We start from the raw sequence: 21,233 nt of genomic DNA, 5'->3' as shown, positions 1-21,233 counted from the left end.
GCAGGAAAAACTAAAGAGGCATGGATGCATTCAAGAGACAATTTAAAAGAAGAATCGTTAGGTTTAGTGACTGATTGGCTCATGATTGGGGCAAAGGAGAAAGGGGAGTAAAAGGTGTTAAATTTATTAAATAAGGAGCCATCAGAGTGACATGGTGATCTACATAAGCAACTCAAAATCTAAGCAGATAAATGCCTCAGGGTGATGAAGTGAAAACACTAAGGACAACCAATCACAGCCACCTGGGCTTTAAGCTTTAGCCAATCAATAATTTCCTTATTTTGCTTCCGTCTTCTCTATAGAAGTACCTCCCTGAGCTCTTGTCAGATGAGTGCTTCTGGTTTGGTGCTGCCTGATTCTAATTGAGTTTCATTCAAATATACTGGTAAAATTTTTAATATCCTTCAGTTTATCTTTGACTCTGGGATTTCAGTGTGGTCTTGGGGAGAATCACTGATTACAAATTCTAAGGAGGTCAGAGCTGGAAGTTCAGTTTGGGGGAGAGAGATGAGTAGGTGGGGTTTGGAATGATCTGTCAGAAATCACTACATTCAGAAGCTAAGAAGAGTAGCCACCCAAAACCATAGAGAAAGGACAGCCAGGCTTGGGAAGACAGAACGAAGAGAGAGTGGTCACAGAGCAGAGGGGAAGGGATTCAGAGAGAGTGGCCCAACTCAGGTGCTCAGAGGCCTCCAGAGAATGAGGCCTGGGGGGTGGATGGGGGGAGTGACGGGCAGGTAGCAGAGGCAAGTGACCAGTACTTACTGAGCACTCATCTGTGCCCGTGCAATGGTAGGCGTGGAATCCAGATAAAAGGGCAATAAAGAATATAGGTTGTTCCTAAGAAGGAGAGAATTAGTATAGTATCAAGTGGGGCAGCAGAAAAATTACTATATAACTTCATTCACATTACATATTAAGTAAACTTTTGTGAAACAGTCTAGAACTCTAAACCATAACTGTTTCAGTGGGGAAATGTCTTAGGAGTCAGAAATGTGGATACCCTGTATCTCTCCAGCCTTTCTTAGCATGAGCAATCGGCTAGTTTGGCGTGCCCAGTTATTTGTGTGTAACTGTGGAGTGAAACATGTACTACTGGACAGGTGTAATAAAAAAACAACAAAAAAACCCCACATTATTCTTTTGCCATTTAGTCCTGTTCTTTGGGACCAATTCTTCCCTATTCCTTGGATGACATATAAGGCAAATCCCACTGTTTTTCTGGTTCTTCTTTGGTAATCAACGATACTGTCATTTTTGGTTACATGTGCACACACAAAACAGTTTACATTCGGTAACTAATATATCCAGTCTGATAAAATTGTGTCCCCATCTCTCAGCTTGGGATTTCTCTGGCCTGGCTCCCTGTTACCCATTCACTAGATTGTGTTGGACTCCCCCAGGATTGAATTGGGTGGGGGGAAGAGAGGGCAATGGTGAAAAATTCTTACAAAAAAAAAAAAAGAATTAGTCATGAATTGGCTGGTATTTGTCCTACAAAAATGGCAGTATAATATGGGTCAACGTAATACTGTTGTTATCTGGTATCAGAGCTCTCAAGGCCAGCAGGCATTTAAAACTAACACTTTTCCTTCTTTGAACGCTTTTGTGGGTTCTTTGGAGCACCTCTACCATTTCTGGGAGGTCTCACATCCAAGGTCTTTGGTGCTTTTGAATATGTCTTCTCCATCTGGAAGCTCCATCTTCAGCTCCCGGGCATCTACACTTCCAGCTTCCATCTCCTGAGGTGACCTGACCCCTGAGGAGGCTGGTTTTGATCACAATAGAAGGCAGTCCCATGCTGGCTCTCTCTTTTCTGTGTATCTAATTGAGGGACAATGTTCAAGCTTTCTTTGCTCCTTGAAACTCAGCAGGTATAGACCACCCCATTCAGCACACTCTCTTAAAGAGCTCAGCCATATATGCACCTGGTCAGAAGCAGTATTTGCTCTTTAGGTTGTTCAGGCATGTCAAGTGCCCATCCACTGACAACTTGAGGACACTCCCGGGGATACACATCCAGCTCTTTGGATTGTCCTGTTGGCGCCGCTTTGCTAGACTTGAAATGAGGAGCAAGCAACTTCCACCTGATCCCTGGGATGGGGTGTGTGGGACTCAGCGCATCAAAACCTTTCTCCTAAAATTCCTTTCTAGCTCATTTTCACCTTGACCCCTTTGGTTGAGAGTTGCAAAACCAGTTTTTGGAAACTTCCTTTGCAAGTCCTGTATGCTACTTTTACACCTCAATTTGGATAGTTGGTATCTGGTGTCTTGGGGGACAGAGCCCAAACTGAGTCTGAAATAGTTCCATTTTAACATCCTGTTATATGTGGATATAAAAAATTTAGTCCCTTTCTTAATTTTTGAATAAAAATTAAATCTAGACAATGGAGATCAATGCTGAAGCAGACTTGGGAAACTGAAATGATCCTAAATGTGCAAACAAAAATAGTCCCTCCTGTACCTTAGCTCTGTTTCTGGCATTCTTTTTTTTTTACTCCAGAAGCAAAAGTTGAAAGAAGTTGACCTGGATTTTAGAAAACAGCTATTTTAATGGTCATGTAGTGTGCCATGTTCCTTCAAGTTTGTTAAAAATAGAAATCCTTTCAAGAGTTGGATGGCTTCATGGTTAGAATAGGGAAATTCTGTAACTGGAATAGACAGTTTTATAATTCATATGTCTCCAATTTGCACTCTAGTCAGTATATTTCCTAGGAGGGTAGTAAAAATAGTATTTTCTCTCTTTCCCCCTTCATTTGATTAATTTCCATATACACACCCTCACAGTCATATTGACTTAGGGATACAGGGATAAAGGAATTGCAGAGATTACTGAGAAAACATCCTGGTTCTTTTCCATTTCTGCTTTAGAAGTTGTTTAGAAAATCTAATTGAATCAGGTTTACATCTAATACAAATAGAAAGTGAATATATGTGCTGAAGAGTACGGTTTTTTTAAGGAAGTGCTTTCCTCATGGAATGGTGACCATATTGGGGAAAGAAGAGCTCAGAAAATGTTGATGAGTTATGCATTTTCTTTCCTGGAAAGGTGTTTGCTTAGAAGACATGCTGCCCAAGTATTTATGCCTTCAGGTCAACCTCTCTCTCCAGTTGCTGGCAGAGTGAATGAGCACAAATTGTATTTGATGAGCTAGAATAAACAAAAACTTATTTTGAAGCAGATTGTTTCTTTGAAACTGAAGGAAAATTGTTTAGTAAATACAACTTCCTATAAAAGGCCTCAGGTTGATTTTGCTGCATGTTTTTAGTTAAGCTTAGTCAAATTTAATTTAGTTCAGCTATAATTAGCATAGAAAAATTTGGAAATGAATTTTATTTTTTAGACTGGGATCACCAAACCCTGGCCTCTAGGACAAATCCAGCCCAGTACCCATTTTTGTAAATAAAGTTTTATTGGAACACAGTCTCATTTGTTTCTGTGTTTTCTCTGGTTGCATTTGCACTCCATTGGCAGAGTTGAATAGTTGTGACAGGGACCATATGGCTTGTATGGGGGGGAGGAAACTTTCCTTTACCCTTCTAGGTTCTTCCGATTGGGCTAATAATCAATTCAACACGAGACAGATTAACAAGAAAAAATACCAAATTTAATCACGTGCATCTGGGAACCCCACACACACGAGAGAGTCAGAGACAAAAATTTAAAGTGAGGTATGTATGGCATTCTGAGCTAAGGATGAGGTAAAGCATCTTGGGGCTTCAGAGGGTCACTGCAGGATGATAAGAGCAAATGTTCAGTATTTACTAGTTTGTCCTGCCCTATAGATAGGTCATAAAAAGTTCTTTCGGGTGATAACTCTTATTATGGGCAAGGCCCCAAATTTAGATTCTTTAAGAGAGAGGTAAGAGTTTCTCATGAGCCTGCATAATTTAGTTTTTGACTGCCTTCAGCTCAAAATAATTCACATGCCAAAGTGGCACATCCTGGGGAGGCCTGTTCTGGACCCCTGGACTTGAGAAGCCTAAAATATTTGCTGTTTGGCCTTTTTTAAAGAAAGGTTGCAGGTCCTATCTACACTCATGAAAGTATTCAGTATCAGTGTTTTTGTGGTTATATATAGCTAAAATTGCTACTAGTTCTCTGGATTATTATTAATTTTAAACATTTCAGTGTCTTCCACCATTCTTGATTATATACTTTGTAAATTTATTTCATAAAAATAACTAAACTCCTTGTGAAAATTGTTATGGCCTGATTGCCTAATAGTATGTTGAAAATTACAAAATCCATTTTTGCTTTTCAAACTCCTTGGACAGTAAAATAATTTATTTCTTGAATTGCATTTCACCACTTATAAACACCCTGGGAAAACCTCATCTTGTACAAAGCACACTGTCAGCACTCAGTTACAAAATTATTTTTTGATTTATTGGAAGAATTTAAATGACAATGAAATAAGCACTTTCCTCTTGCTTTTTCTTCAGTTTTCCTTGATGGCTGACTTCTCCCACACATTGGCATTCATATTACTTCCAGATATAGGGCAGAGAGTTAAGGTTATTCTATGGGTCATATGACAGATGACCGTGCCTGTTCAGGATGGTCTGATTCTGCTCATGAGAAGGTTATTTTAATTTCTTTGAGGAGATACTGTATGATAACTGAGGCTAACCTGATGAACCCTGTAAGAACCAGCCTGGGGACAAGAATCAACTTGTTCACTCATTTATACACACATTCATTCAGCAAACATTGAAGCCATGCTGCATTAGGTGCTGTGCCCTCGGTGGTTTCATATTCTGTTACAGGAGATGGACACAAAGCAGATACTTATAATATGTTGGGTTAAGTAAAATGATTCAGTTATACACAGGATATTATGGGAGAGAATGGATATCTAACAAAACATGGGGAGATACAATCAAGAAAGCGTGCCTGGTGGAGGCTACCACAGATAAAGGAGTCCAAGATGTTCTGTATGACATTCAGGCAGAGATATCTAGAAGGTGGATTTGAGTCAGAATCTCCAGGTTGAGGTATGGGCTAGAGATGACTATTTAGGAGTATTTAGTATAGAGAAGGCAGTTAACACCATGAAAGTTGATGAGATCCTTTAGGGTCTGGAGATTGGAAAGAGCAATGGGCTCAGAAAGAGCAACGGCCAACATTTCAGGATCAGAGAGAGGACCACTAACAAAACAAGGAAGAAATCAGAAAGACACTTAAGGAGTACCAAGAAGAGAGAAGACTTGAAAATATTTATAGAACGGGAAAGAGACAGTAAACAGATATGGAAAATTCGGGAGTTATTAGGGATGACTTGTAATGTAGGTGGGAGGGAGGGAGAATTCAAGTATTATCTGTTGTAACTACTTATGTGTTAAACAAATAATTGCCTAAAACTTGGTTTCAAGGCTGTTTAAAGTAGGCCCAAACACCTCTGGGACAACATCAACTGTACCAAGATTCTCATCATAGGGGTACCAGAAGGAGAAGAGAAAACCTATTTGAAGAAACAATGACTGAAAACTTCCCTAACCTAGTTAAGGAAATAGACATACAAGCTCAGGAAGTACAGAGAGTCCCAAACAAGACGAACCCAAAGAGGCCCACACCAAGACACATCATAATTAAAAGGCCAAAGGTTAAAGACAGATTCTTAAAAGTGGCAAGACAAAAGCAGTTAGTTATCCATAAGGGAGTTCCCATAAGACTGTCAGCTGATTTCTCAACAGAAACTTTGCGGAAGGGATTGGCACAAAATATTCAAAGTAATGAAAAGCAAGGACCTACAACTAAGATGACTCTACCTAGCAAAGCTATAATTTAGAATTGAAGGACACATAAAGAGCTTCCTAAACAAGAAAAAGCTAAAGGAGTTCATCACCACCAAACCAGTATTATAAGAAATGTTAAAGGGACTCTTTAAGAAGATAAAAAAAGATTAAAATATGAATAATAAAATTACAATAACTACATATCTCTTAACAATTACTTTAAATGTAAATGAATTAAATGTTCCAATCAAAAGACATAGGATGGCTGAATGGATAAGAAAACAAGACCCTTACATATGTTGTCTAAAAAAGACTCACTTCAGGTTGAAAAATACACACACACTGAAAGTAAAGGGATGGAAAAAGATATTTCATGAAACTGAAAACAAAACAAAACAAAAAAGCTGGGGTAGCAATACTTATACCAGACAAAATAGACTTTAAAACAAAAGCTATAACAGACAAAGAAGGACCCAGTAATCCCACTTCTGGGTATTTATCCAAAGAAAACCAAAACACTACTTCTAAACGACTTGTGCATCCGTATGTTCATTACAGCATTATTTACAATAGCCAAGATATGGAGGCAACCTGGGTGTCCATCAGTGGATGAATGGATAAAGAGAAAGTGGTGCATATATACAATGGAATATTACTCAGCTATAAAAAAGAATGAAATCTTGCCATCTGCAATGACATGGATGGACCTAGAGAGTATTATGCTAAGCGAAATAAGTCAGACAGAGAAACGCAAATACCATGATTTCACATATGTGGAATCTAAAAAACAAAATAAATGAACAAACAAAACAGAAACAAACTCATAGATACAGAGAACAAATTGGTAGTTGCCAGATGGGAGGTGGGTTGGGGGGCTGGGTGAAAAAGGGGAAGGGATTAAAAAGTACAAATCGGTAGTTACAAAATAGTCATGGGAATGTAAAGCATAGGGAATATAGTCAACAATATTGTAATAACTATATATGGTGTCAGATGGGTAGGTACTAGATTTATTGGGGTGGTCACTTTATAAGTTATATAAATGTTTAATCACTATACGTACACCTGAAACTGATATAATATTGCATGTCAACTGTAATTGAAAAATAAAAAAAATTGATAAAAGAAAAGCCACCTTGAAAAAAGAAAAGCCACCATGAAAAAAAATAGTAGGCTCAAACAAATTAGTTGATTTCCTGCATTTGTCAAAGCTAATAATTTTTATATAATCTAACATTTATTGAACACCTTTTGGTCTCAGGTACTCTGTTAGGTTGGTACTACAAGGGATAAACTCTGAGGGATAAAAAAATGATCCATCAGGGACCTACCTGGCCCTCAAAGAACTTGCAGCAAGATAAGCCATATACCTAAATATTTATGATACAGGGTAAAATGACAAAGAATGACTAAAGTACATGGAGGTAGAGAGATTACATTTAGGTTGGGGATTTGAGGAAGCAGTAATATTTGAACTAAGTCTTGGCAGATGGGTAGAGATGGGAGGGTATGTAAGTCAAACACAGGGGAGAGTCAGAGCAAAGTACAGTGCACGGAACTCCACGACATTGTCTTGTATTATTGCTTTTGATTCCATCTGTCTCCATCTCCAGACCGACCCTCTGATGTTGAGGACTGTAATTTATCTTTACAGAGCCTCATATAGTGCTTTGCACAGAGTACTCAGTGTTTGCTGTATGATTTAACTTGACAGACATCATTGTCAAATTGCTTATATCATGCCTCACCTGTGCCGGCCATAGTAGTAAAGCAAAAAGTAATTTAAAGACTAGAATTCTTATGTTTACCAGTAAAATGGGTAATACAGGTAGATTACTTTCTTGATTTGATTTTTGAGGAGACAAATTAGAACTCATAAATAAATTAGATACGTGTAATTTATAGCATTCCTGTATATGACATAAAAAGCGTTTAAGATAAAAGTCACGTATGTGGAGCTTCTTAAAGACTGATCAACACAGTTTCTTTGGGATCTACTTTAAATGACACCTTTGAAGCCAAGTTTTCGATAACTATTTTGTTAGCATATAAATAATTACATTTGTTTTATACTTTGAAATTAACTATATCCTCTTTAGGATTAAAAAAATAACTTGGTTTACAGTTGCTTTAGATTAACCAAGGATGATTTTTTTTTTTTTAAAGCTAATATTGTAGCTGCGTCTGTGTATTTTCTTTGGCAAACTTAGGGAATCAGAATTAGAATACAGATTTTATTAGTGGAATTAGCTGTTTTGAAGTGGTTCTATTTAATGTATTACCTATGATTTAAAATGGACAGATAGAAATATGAGGAGTTAGGGGAAACAGTTATAATAGACCACATGTTTTTTGTTGATTTGGAAAATAATGAACAATATCTGTTAAAATAGGGTAAAATGTATTGATTTAATTCCTAGAAATTAATTCCTAGAAAATAATTCCAGGAATTGGGAAAGTAGAGGATTTTGGTCCATGATGATTTTGTATCCTTGATTATTTATAAATATTTGAATTATGTGTAACTTTATTTATTTTCTATTTTTTTTTTATAGTGGTCTTCAAAACAAATTTGAAGTCCTTTCCTATTAGTTTACCTCATAAATTCCTGACTTATCTAGTTTAATCTAATTTTCACTTCATAAATGATGGAAGTCAGATAAAGCAGTTCGTTTAAATAACCTACAGTGAATTATAGAATCATGTCACCTTTTTATGTTAGTGTATTAGCAAGAAAAATGCATGAAATCTCACAGACTTCATGTTGTAGAAGACTAAAAATAAACTTTTGCAAATGAAAATAAATCATTAAATCATTATAAATGTAAATAAATTTTTTTTCTAAATCTTCTTGTGAGGTAAGTAAGCAAGCAAAATAATTAAATAACTCATATGTTTTCTTGTCTTTTTTTTTTCTTCCTCTCAAATAGGACCAGACATATCATCAATTATTTCAAGTTTCAGAATATGGTAAGAGTTTTTCAATTTAGTTTTAAGGAAAACACATTTATTACCTTCTACAGAGATAAGAGACATTTCCAAAAGATGTGTTATTTAAAATAAAAATCCCAGTGGAGGTAAAATCTTCATGTTTCTTATAGATGTAATAATTTTTCCTTTGTAAAACTGAAAGTTATAAAAAGTCATTATAAAGAATAAAGGAGGGAATAGATCACCTATAGTCCCATTATGCTTGTCTTTTTCTTATGCACAATTATTCTATTTTCCACTTTATTGTGATCATAACATATATGTTTAAAATTTTGTATCGTATTTAAAAAAAAACACAACATCCGTTGTTTCCCACAGTTTTCATTTGGTAGGCATGGTAAAGACCATCTCACCTGGGTAAATCCTCTTCTTGCAGATGCTACATTTATAATATCACAGTTAGGAACACATAGATAAAAACAGTGTGACCCAACTATGTTGTTGGTGGACAGAGAGGATGGAAAGATGACGGTGAAAGCAATGGAGTAGTTATAATTTGAATAGCTATTTTGAAGTTATATGCAAGCTTTTTCATTTGACTTCTGTCACCTTTTGAGGTTGTGTCTCACCCAGGCTTTAGAAATTCTGGAAAGTAGTTTGCTTACATCTTTGTGGCTCATGCTCCACGTATAACATACCGCATTATCATATCTAAGTCTTGTGATCAATTAGAACAGGATCAGCAAAGTTTTCCCTATAAAGGGCCAGATGGTAATACAAGGTCTGACAATTAAGTTCATGAACTCATCCTAGAAAATGTGCTGCATACCTCATTGCTGAGTATCACTACAGTTACCTTCGAAGTACTCCCCTTGGGAAGCTACGAGGCTCTGTGGGCCATATGTCTGTCATAACTACTCAGCTTTGTCATTGTAGCACGAAGCAGCTATGGACACTATGTAAGTGAATGTGGCTCTGATCCAATAACATTTTGTTTATGGACACAGAAATTTGAATTTCAGTAATTTTCACATATCATGAAATATTCTTCTTTTGATCTTTCCCAACCAATTAAAAATACAAAAACCACTCTTAGTTCATCCTGATCATTATTTATTGACTATTGATCTGGAACTCTGTTGTCCAGTTTGGGGGGTCACTCGCCACGTGTGGCTGTTGAGCACTTGAAATGTGGCGAGTCCAAATGGACATATGCTCTAAGTGTGTAAAATACAAGATTTGGAAGGCTTAGTTCAAAAATAAGGAAGAAAAAAACTCATTAATAGTAACGTTGTATGTTGATTACATGTTGCCATGATACTATTTTCAATACGTGGGGTTAAGTAAAATATTATAAAAATTAACTTCACCTACTTCTTTTTACTTTTTAAAATGTGCTACTAGAAATTTAAAATTATACTATGAGCATCACATTTTATTTCTTTTGGACAGACTTGATCTGGAAGAACAAATCAGAAATGGCCAAGGTTTTCATAGGCTATTTTCATTTTGCATAGAGGTGGTACTGGGTGGTGGTATGTTATTGAATAGGGTATCTGGCAGTGGGGAATCGATTGCCAACCTCTGATGTTTGAGGAGGGGATATTTGAACTTCCTTGTTCTAAGGAAATTCTACCTCTGGGTGTCCCCTAACTTCTGTGTTGGTGGAGGGCATTGGAGGAAGGTCACACACAGTAGACCTATGTAGCTTTTTTGACTCTCCAATCCTAGACTGGTCCAGAGTGCAGGAGTGTCTTGGCAAACCAAGGGTGTTCAGCCTGGTTTGGAGCTGGAGATCTGCCCTGTGTTGTTCACCCATTGGCCTTCATATTTTCTTGTGTTAATTGAACAGTGAGATGCTTTTTTTATGAGACTGATCTGTTTCTTTGGTCAGTGAAGTTAGAGAAAAAAAATTTCTGTAGACTGAAAGGAAACAAAAATTTTATACTCTGAGGAAGTGCTTTATATGAAATACTGATAAATTTTATATCTTAATTATGTAAAGCTGACCAAAGTAGGGGTTTCTAATTTTGGAATTACCTATCAGTACCTGACACACAAGAAAAATAAAATCATTATTTTGTAGCCATATCTTAGTTATTAACTAAAAATCCTACTACACAACTTTCTCCTTATAGCAATCCATTACATTAGACTATCACCAGATTGCCTTTGATTGTCTCAAAGGACAAGGATTCTCTATCTCTATGACTGCATATATGGCATCATGCAGAAGAGGGAGAATCTTGGGGCTTTAGGATGTGCTTTAGTAACCAAATTGGGTGAAGGTCCCAGGGAAGGGGCTAGAAGCAACTGTTTACCAAGTGATATGGAAGTATTTTAACAAGTAGTAAGGCCACACCAATGGATGACAGCTGAATAAAAGCCTGGTCTTTTAGCACTCAGACAGCTTTGCATCCAGGGTTCTGGGCACGATGTACGTACGACCAATGGGAAGCTTCCACTAACACAAGTGTCCACAGTAACTGGCCCCCACTCTCAACTGTCTAGTCACCAGCCTCGTAGAAGTGTCTAATTTGGGGTGAAAGGAAGTGTTTTTCATCTATGTGTTAATGTGTATTTGAATCATATTGAATCTAAGTTTAAATAGTACCAACTATCAATTTCTTTAGAAAAATTCTATTTGTTATTTTGTTAAGCTGAAAATGATAGTAAAACAGATTCTTTAAAGTATTTGTCCTTGGTTTTTGTTTTCAGTATTACCAAAATTTGAAGTTGTCCTGCAGACACCATTATATTGTTCTTTAAATTCTAAGAGTTTAAATGGTACCGTCACTGCAAAGTAAGTATCATTTTTCTTTTCATGACTATAAACTGTTATAAAACTGCATGACAAAGAACTCATTATATACCCCGGAATATTAGCACAGTGTTCTGCCTATTAAAATACCTCAATGGGTAGGAAACAAATATCTGTAATAAATAATTAAGTTGGGAACATGTCTTCCCAGGTCTTTGTACCCATCTTTCTGCTTCCAAGTCGATCCAGTTCTAAAATATTTTCCAAAGACTAGTGTCTTTCCAAGACTAATCAAGGGATTTGCATTATAGATTATGCCAGATTAAAAAAAAAATGTTTTTTGTATCTTTTTTTAATTCATTCAGCTGGCATGGATTGAAGTGATTTATCTCTTTTCAAATCCAGTTTTTTTCTCTGTCAGTAATGGAGGCTGAATCTTGGGGCAGGGATTTGGTTGTCTTATTACAATTAGTCGATGAGTAAATAATTCACCTTCGTTATCCATCATCCATTTCAGTATATGTACACAGAGACTTCCAATACCCTGCGTAACAGATGTGTCGCGGCTCTCATGGTATTGATCCCCTGGCTTTGCTGCAGGAGGCTAGGCAATGCTTTCCCCCAGAGAGGTCCAGAGAAGGGCCGCAACCAGTGGTTTCTTGGCAGCATGCAGGAAAGAATTTAAGCACAAGCGGAAATGAAAGTGAAGTAAGGATAAGTTTATTTAAGCAGAGGAGAGGCAAGAAACAGGCTACTTCATAGACAGAGCAGCCCCGTTTATGCTGGGGAAATGAAAAGTAAAGCAAGGGTAAGTTTATTCAAACAAAGAAAAAGGAAAAGGCAGGCTACTCCATAGACAGAGTAGCAGCACTCCCCCTGGGGTTTAAGCCTATTATCGGTGCCCCTTTAATTAGGGGCTGTACGTTTAAAATTTGTAGGAGGAATAGTCAAGGATTTTCTGGGAAAGGGTGGAGATTTCTCAGAAGGGCTCTGTTGACTATTTTATGTCCTTTTATGTCCTTCTTTTAGCATGTTAATGTATTGTAATGAGCATATAATAAGTCTTAGGGTCACTGCTAGGTGAAACCTGTTGCCATGTTGATTCTAGTTGGTTGCAGCCAGTCTTTGTGGTTCCCAGATGTACTGTTCATCCTGCCTTGGGGTCTGGGGATACATTTCAAGGGCAAGTTTCAGAAAGGGCTGAGATTTCTTGTTCTGCAGCCAGCCCTGCCTTTCATCTTCTGTAGCAAGTTCTGCCTTTTATCTACCTCAGTTTGAACACCATAGCACTTGGTTTTGTTGAGGCAGAAAGCATCCTCAGAGTTCCAGACTAACAGTTCTCAAAAGTACAGGCTGGGGTTGCCCTCAAGTAATTCCGGGACAGATCTCTTGTAGCTTTTATTTTTGATGTGTCAATATCTGTGCTTTGATTTCTGAAATTTATTTAGTTTCAGAATTTATTTGTAATGGCTGATAAAAACTGGGCCTCATCTCACTGCTATCTCATCACCATATTGCTCTCCTGGTGAGGGTTTGTGGCAGTGGCAAGTGATGGGCCACAAGTCTTCTTATGGAAGCAGTCCACAGGCCAAAACGTTTTGAGGACTCCTACTTTAGATTCTATCTGGCAAAAAAATATGTGAAACCCGTGAGTCACAAAAGCAAAAACATGTCTATGATTTGCATATCAAGTTAGCTTTCTGTCTGTGCTCAACTAAGAGGTAGTAGTTTCTAATGTGAATGGATTTATGGTTTAGATAACACACAAATGACTGCATTTTACATAATTATTATCTTGCCCTTGATCTTAGCTAAAGTTTAAGCATTTAGTCTGGCTTTTATTTGAGTTCTTTGACTAATGTTTATAAAACGTAGTGAGTGCAAATGCATACAACCATCAGTGCATGGATTAAATTGAGTGTGGATATCTTCTTTGCTTCTGTTTTTGGTCTTCAGGGCTGTGCCAGACATTTAGTAGTCAGTTAAAACAGTGGTTCTTAAACTCTGCAAACTCTTCACAAAATTTTATATACAATTTTACAGGGTGTAAAATTGAAGCCACACCATTGATACCCTCTTTACCCTAGCCCAGTAAGAACCTTTGTAGTTTCATCTTGATTCTCATTTGTTGGGGCTCTTCGCCTGAGAGTGATATGACAATTGTGATGGCCCTTTGCCATTTCTTTAGTGTTCACTGCATTGTATTCTTATCATTTTCTTTAGTATGTGTATCAGTCAAGGTATCATCAGAGAAGTAGAACCAGTGGGAAATATACCGGGGGTGCTAAAAAAGTGTATACAAGTGGACACTTTGGTCAACGTTGCTCAAGCAGTGGTTCGCCATCATCAGAAGTGTCTGGACCCTGATGGTAACCACTTTGAGCACCTCTTGTAATTGCAGAAGTCAAATGTGACTTGTATTCATCTTTTATTATTGGTATATTGTTGAGTATTACAATTTTAATGCTGTTTTCCTTCCCTAAAATGTGTACACACTGTTTTGGCACCCTCTGTATGGTAAGAGATTTGTTGCAAGGAATTGACTTACAAGGGCTGGTAGGCTCGTCTAAAGTCTGTAGTGCAGGCTTTCAGCAAGAGGGAGCTAGAACTTTTAAGCATGGGCTCAAGTTGTTTTCAAGATGCAGAATTTCTTTCTTTTTAGGGAAGTCTCAGCTCTGCTTTTAAGGTCTTTCAGCTGAGTGAATCAGGCCCACCCGTTTATTATCCAGGATAATCTCCTTGCTTAAAGTCAATTGATTATGGACTTTAATCACAACTATAAAATACTTTCACCTCCACACCTAGATTAGTGTTTGAGTGACTGGGGACTTTAGAGAAATTGACACACAGAATGACCATCTCAGTATGTTTGCTTTGTCTGTTGTGGGTAGTGAGCCACTTTTTGCCATTTGTAGTTCTCAGATCTGGCTAGTTCCAATAATCATCCATTCTGAGTCTTCTTCCTTCAAGCTTTAGTTGCCGAGGCATGATGTCTATGGGTGTGGTAAAGGAAGGTAGGGTGTTTTTTAAGTCTACAAATTGACATAGTTCTATAACTAGTGTGTCCCAGAAAAGATAGAAATGTTGATGAAGGTGATGATCTCGTGTCTGTCATATTGAAAGCAACATCTCTTCTCCCTTCAGAGGCTTGGGTCTTGGGTACTGCCTCCTGTCAGGAGGACCCTGGTTCCACTTCCCCTCTCACCTGTGTCTTGATTTCTTCCATTTTGTTCTTCTGTGGCATCTTCACTATGCATTTAAACATTTCTGTCTTTAACAGAAACAAACCCTCCCTTGACCTCCATGTCTTCTTCCAGCCACTGCCCTATCTCTCACCTCTTCACAGCCCAGTCAGAGTTGCGTTTTCCACGCTTTCCATTCCATTCATTCTCCAGCTCCCTACATAGGCCTTTCATCCTCACCAGGCCATTGACATTGTTGTCCTCTCCCATTTCCTTTCCGTTTTTTTTTCTTTCCATTTGAGACTCTTAAATATCTTCAGTTTATCTTTTAAAAGTTTTTGTTCCGCAGAGCTCCATCTTTTGCTTTCTTCTTGCTTTTCACATCTGAATTTTCTTCTCCATGGGCAGGGCTTCTGCTACTGTTTGTAAGTTGATGGCACCTAAATCCACATCTCTCGTTCATATTTCTGTGTTGAGATTCAGACCCTCATGTATTGCTGCCCCATATACGCCTCCCATCGTATTACATATCCCACGGGGACTTTACACCAAGCATATCGTCTTCCCCCAAACCTGATTCGTTTCCATGTTCCTATCTTGGTGGACTCAACCACCATCTATTTAGCTGCCCAAGTCAGGTGCCTCTTCCCACTCCCTCAATCCTCGTATCCAATTAACATTCAATGTTAGTGATTCTGTCTCTTTAATATCTCTCAAATCCATCTCCATTGCCCCTTCCTTGATTCAGGTCAACAGTATCTTTCTCTCCTCAATTACTGTTGTAGTTTCTTAAAAGGTTTTCTTACTCCACTTTTACCTTTCCAATTTTTTTTTCTACATTGTATCCAGAGTTCTTGTTCCTCCTCCTCCTCCTCTTTCTCCTCCTCTTCCTTCTCCTCTCCTCCTTCATTTTCTTTTCTCCTTTTTTATTATTATTTTTGGCTAATGTTATGACTTTTTTGCATGAAAATTTTCAGACCATTCCTTTGAGGATGAAGTTAAAATTTTAAAGTATGTCTTAGAAAATTCTTTTCCAGTTTCATGTATTTTGAAATATCTCACCGAGCCCCTTCTCTAACCTCCCAAATTCTATTCCCAAATTTTACATGTGCTTCCAAGAATGCAAAATGCTTTTTCTTGACCAATAGGCTTTTATAAAGGTGATTTCAAGGCTTGGCTCCTTGCCCCTGGCCCTTTATTCTTGTACCTCTCATAGTTCTAGTCACACATTGCTGCTCTTGACTAATCCACCTCTTTGGGGCGGGGGGTCTGTCTCTGGTTTACTTCTGCACCTTTGGACCTTGTACAGTGCCAGCTAGGGAGCAGGCATCCAATAAATACTTATTGAAAGAACAAATGGATAAACTAAAGTTTTAGTTCCAAGCTGTATGTAGCTCAGCAAAGACCTTCATTCTCAATCAAAAGCCTTCTATTTGGAATAAACCAAATTGAGTTGTATGGGCGATAGGTTTGGGCTTGTCACTGAATTAGGGGGTAGAGAGCAGGGTTTGAAATCCAGTTGTTCCTTGGATGTATTTTGTTCTGTTGTCTTACCACTTAGATGGTTGTTATTAAGTTATAGAAATGATTTGAAAATATTTATTTCATAATAGCTATTATTTCATAATAGCTATGAGTGGATAATAAATAATTGAGGTTACTCTTTTGCTACTAGCCATCTGTTAGATCAAGGTATAGTCAGTGTGCAGAGCATTGCTGCAAATTACTCGAAGAAGGTTAACAGTCTCTTATAGTTTTGAAATCTTTAACTGAGAGGAATAAAAATCTGCATTTGTTTATTAGCTTTGATGTGAACATCTGCTCCCTATTCCCACCTTATTAAAAGAAATAACCAGAGTGGCGTCTAAAGAATTACAAAGAAAATAACATAGTGTACATCTAGTTACTTCCATAACTCCTGCTGACAGTAGAAATTTAAAAATATTACTTAATCTAAGGTTTATTAAAATGTATTTATTACTTGAAGAATTGATACATTTGTATCCTGGAAATGACATAGAAAAAAGAAGGAGGGGAGAAACATGAATAATACTAATAGGTTCAATTTTTTAGGTACCATTGTATAAACTATAAACCAGCTATAGCTGGTTTTTTAAAATTAAATTTATTAGGTGACAATGGTTAGTAAAATTATATAGGTTTCAGGTGTATAGTTCTATAATACGTCATCTATATGTCACATTGTATGCTCACCACCCAGAGTCAGTTCTCTTTCCATCATATATAGAGGGTGCCAAAAAAATGTATACACAGGAAAGGAAAACAATTGTGTTAAAATTGTAATACTCAATATGTACTGATAACAAAAGATGAGTACAAGTCACATTTGCCTTCTGCAATTGCAAGAGATGCTCAAAAGTTGTTACTATCAACATAATTTTAATACAGTTGTTTCCTTAAAATGTCTATACATTTTTTTGGCACCCTCTGTATTTGATGATACGGCTATGTAAAAAAAAATCCTTGTTTTATTGATATTATCACAGACTATCTTTGATTTGTATTTTTAAATGTTGTCAAACTATTTCCTGAAGAACTAGTTTATGCCAAGTACTTCCAAATTCTGTTTACGATAGTAACTGTCACTATCCTTGCTTCACAATTATTGTAATTGGCTTGGGGCTTAGGAAGCTAAATCTGCTTCACATTTAAATCAAAATTAAAAATATTTGTGTCCGAGAATACTTTAAATTATGTCTGGATTTTCAAGCTCTCTGTACTATCATGTGATATAACTCTTTTAAAATACGATGTTCTGGTATTCTAGTTATGCATTTATTTAAACTTTAACAAGATACAACAATATTAGGTTTTGAGGACTTTCTTTTGCATGAATGAATTTGTTACTGAGGTTGACAACCAGGATTTCCACTAACTCTGCTGTTTTCATTTGGAAGGGTGGTGTACTTGAAGATGGATTTGTTTTATTCTTTTTAATTTGGAATATGCTATATTTTACCATTTACTGTTGCATTGAGTTGATCCAGATGAGGGGCTGTTTCTGTGTTCAACTAATGGATTCAGGAAGCCGAAGCTACTGTTAGATTTATAGAGTGCAAAGCAAAATTGACTTTCACATCTGGCTGAGCACTTCACAATAGAGATGGAAGCAACCCAGGAAACACATTTAAAAAAGGCTTTCTGGAAATTAAATGGTTTACCAAAGATTGCCTGTCCTTCACATGAAGAGACTTTCTCATCATGAGAGGGAATAAAATTAATGCATAGAATGCAAAGCAGCAGAGATGAGATTTGACTCAAGAAGGTAATGTTGGTCCTATGGGTTAAAAAAAAAATACTGTACTCTTATTTTAAATTCTCCCTCAAGAAAAAAATTTTTGAGAGCCAGGAGCCCATTTGTGTCCTAGTATGTTTGGTTTAATAAGCCCCTCTAGTTAATATTGAAACATGCAGCAATGGGCCATGGCGATTGCAGTTTCAAATAGCATTGAAAGATGTTCAAAAGCTGTGTGCGATGTCTCCTGGGCATGCAGTTAATGGGCCAGTCCAGATTTCTGGAATAAAATATTTTCTTAATCTTCTAAAAGTCTTTGGACAGAAAACTGCCACTTCCACTTATTATCAGATTTTTTCTGGGGTGTAAGATGGTTAGAGGCTGGTTAAAGTATGTATTAGGCATTGTTTTGTGGTATTGTAGTTAGAAGTCTTCCCATTTTGGAGACATAATTTCAAGGATCACCCTTTATTGCGGACATTCCTAGTTATGTTTAATTTTAAAAATTTGTAGTAAAAGCATGTTTTTACTATAACTCTTTTAAGTTGGATTCCCAGTGTATGCTATTAAAAGTACTATTTTCATTGCATTAGTTTGAAAATATCGGTTGAAAATCTAAAAAAATACCCATTTATTATTTTTCAGGTATACATACGGGAAGCCAGTGAAAGGAGATGTAACACTTACATTTTTACCTTTATCTTTTTGGGGTATGAAGAAAAATATTACAAAAAAATTTAAGGTAACTTTTACAGATATCTTATAACGTGTAATGGGGAAAACCACAGTGTATTTTTCTAGAAATAAGATTTGTACTAACTTAACACAATATTGTGTGTAATAAAATCACTTTTTATCATTTTTGTCATTTATCGTGATTAAAATAGAAGCAGAGCCATTGTACTGTTTGATGTGACTTAGTTTGAGTTTTATTTCTAAAATTTGAATTGCTAAAGTGAAGAATAAAATTGAAATTTTTTAACAAAACAGATAAATGGATCTGCAAACTTCTCTTTTAATGATGAAGAGATGAAAAAGGTAATGGATTTTTCAGATCGTCTTTCTGAACACATGTCTCTGTCTTCCCCTGGGCCGGTAGAAATTTTAGCCACAGTGACAGAATCACTTACAGGTTTGTAGACTTTGAAGTGAAGGTAAAGCTATTTATACGGTGCTGCTCTATCATCTTTCATTATAACTAGCACGTTGATTTGGGAACATCATTGCCTTTCTAAAGATGCTATGGAATGCTGAAATTGTCCTGATGATTAATTAGCCTCGCTTGCAGAATGTTTTCATAATGGAGGGGAAACTTATTTTCTATGAAAGTCTGTATTTCAACCATATGTGGTAGATATTTGTAACTTTTTTCATTTTGATTCTTTCTTTTCAGCCTGAAAACTACAAGGAAAGGCTTACCTTTTTAGCTGACTAACCATCTTCTTCTTGTTTTTTTTTTTAATCACTTAGCATCTTCTGAAATCACACCTGCTCCTAGACAGTTTTCTCTTTTAATAATAAAGGTTAATTACTTGAATGTTTCTGTTGCTGTTGTCAATAGTTTTCACCAAATCCCTGAAAGAGCAAAAGACTCTTCTGCCAGTGGCCTTAGTCTGCCGGTGCCCGTGTCATTGATGGGGGCGGCAGTAATGGTGCTTAGGAGGACACAAAGGACATAATGGTCACAGAAGCAGCTGTGGGAATGTGCCTTCTGTGTCCTGATATCTTAACCCCTTGGGGAATTAGCTCAGATGGAGAAATTTTGTGGATAGAAGCTGTTGGTGAACTATAACTTCAGTTTTCTAAATGATGCAATTTCGAAAACAGGTATCTCAAGAAATGCAAGTTCCAATGTGTTTTTTAAGCAACATGATTACATCATTGACTTTTTTGATTATGCTACTGTCTTGAAGCCATCTCTCAACTTCACAGCCACTGTAAGTTGCCATATTTCTTAATGATCTAAAAGCATTAAGTTCAATATAATGAAACAGTATGAAAAATAATATTTTCAGTGCTTTTTAAAAAATTTAAGCCAAAAGTACATAGATCCCTTTTCCATTTAGATATCTGAGGTATATAGAATTATTGCCAAATAACCTTTATCTAATGTTTCTAGAAAAGTAGTTTCCAACAAAAATACTTTCCTCAAATATATTGAATTTTGTTAGATTCAATTTAAGTTAGATTTTGATTGCTACATTGAAACTTTTATAAAGTAATTGAAGGAATTAGATGGTAGTAACATTTTTTCAATTTTTATTTGATTTTTATAATGGCTAATTTTAGTTCTAGCAAAAATATAGCATTAAAAAATTATCAACTGATCTACTGATTTTTTTGTGTGAGAATATTGAACTAACACGTATTGTGTGAATTTTGACAATGTGCAAGGCCTGGTGATGAATTGGGCTTAAGAGGTGAGAAGGACTCAGGACCCACCCTGAATTCACAGTTTTTGTGATAGTGACAAGAAAATATATACAAAACTGTAATTCAAGGCAGGATAAGATCAGTGTCATGAATAAATTTCTATAGGGATGTAAAATAGAGGTTGGCAAACTTTTTCTGCAAAGGGCTAGATAATAAATATTTTTAGCATTGTGGGCCATGTGGTCTCTGTCACAACTTGTCTCTGCCATGGTAGTATGAAAGCCACCACAGCCATTTTGTATCCAAGTGAGGGTGGCTATGTTCCAATAAAACTTTATTTACAAAAAGACTGGGTTTGGCCTTCCTGTCTACCATAGTTTGTTGACCTCTGGTTTAAAGAAACGAGACGTCACTTGCTGAATGAATGAAGAGAAATTTTAGATAGTTCCTGATTTCAATGATCTTATGCATTAAACAGTTTGAAAAGGTAAGAAAATAAAAACAAAAATCAAAACCCAGAAAACATGAGGTTGCAAATAGTAACTTCCAAATGAAAAGAGGGAAACAAGGAGAGTTCAGGAGGAAGAGTTGGCTTTGGGATAGGGATAAGGGTCATTAAAGGGATGCTTTATGGAAGGGGAATATTTAAGCTATTTGTTAAAAGATCAGTAGGATTTTAAATATTTGGCTGTGGGGTTGGGAGTTGGGGATTAGATGAGCTGAGACACAAGGTGAGAGCTCTCTCTGGCTGGCAAGTTATGGATGCATTCAGGTGACTTAACTGGAGTAATTGCAGTAGAGAGCTTGTGTCCAGGAGTGGTCAGAGAGAAAAGAGGAGGCAAAGCTTGGGGAGTTGTAGAGGATTCTAAATGGCTCACATAGGTTGTGGAACTTTATACTCCAGGCAGTGATGAGACTAGGAGCCTTGTGAACGTGGGAGGGGTGTGGTGAAAGCAGTATTCCAGGAAGACTGATCAGGTTTGTGTGCAAA

General features: G+C 36.8%; 1 protein-coding gene across 2 annotated transcripts in view; it reads left to right on the top strand.

Moving 5' to 3' along the window:
- CD109 (CD109 molecule) overlaps positions 1–21,233 on the top strand; it is a 208,463-nt gene that overhangs the window by 144,131 nt on the left and 43,099 nt on the right. For both annotated transcript variants that reach the window (XM_019749315.3, XM_074333202.2), the window contains 5 exons: positions 8,670–8,709; positions 11,389–11,473; positions 18,515–18,611; positions 18,860–19,001; positions 19,697–19,806. In XM_019749315.3, the coding sequence (XP_019604874.3) occupies positions 8,670–8,709; positions 11,389–11,473; positions 18,515–18,611; positions 18,860–19,001; positions 19,697–19,806 (474 nt within the window). The remainder of the gene's footprint in view (positions 1–8,669; positions 8,710–11,388; positions 11,474–18,514; positions 18,612–18,859; positions 19,002–19,696; positions 19,807–21,233) is intronic.

The sequence above is a fragment of the Rhinolophus sinicus genome, chromosome 2, assembly GCF_057876585.1.
Source record: "Rhinolophus sinicus isolate RSI-liver-muscle chromosome 2, RSI-T2T, whole genome shotgun sequence".
Classification (NCBI taxonomy): Eukaryota; Metazoa; Chordata; class Mammalia; order Chiroptera; family Rhinolophidae; genus Rhinolophus; species Rhinolophus sinicus.
This window is presented reverse-complemented; position numbering and strand designations above follow the sequence as displayed.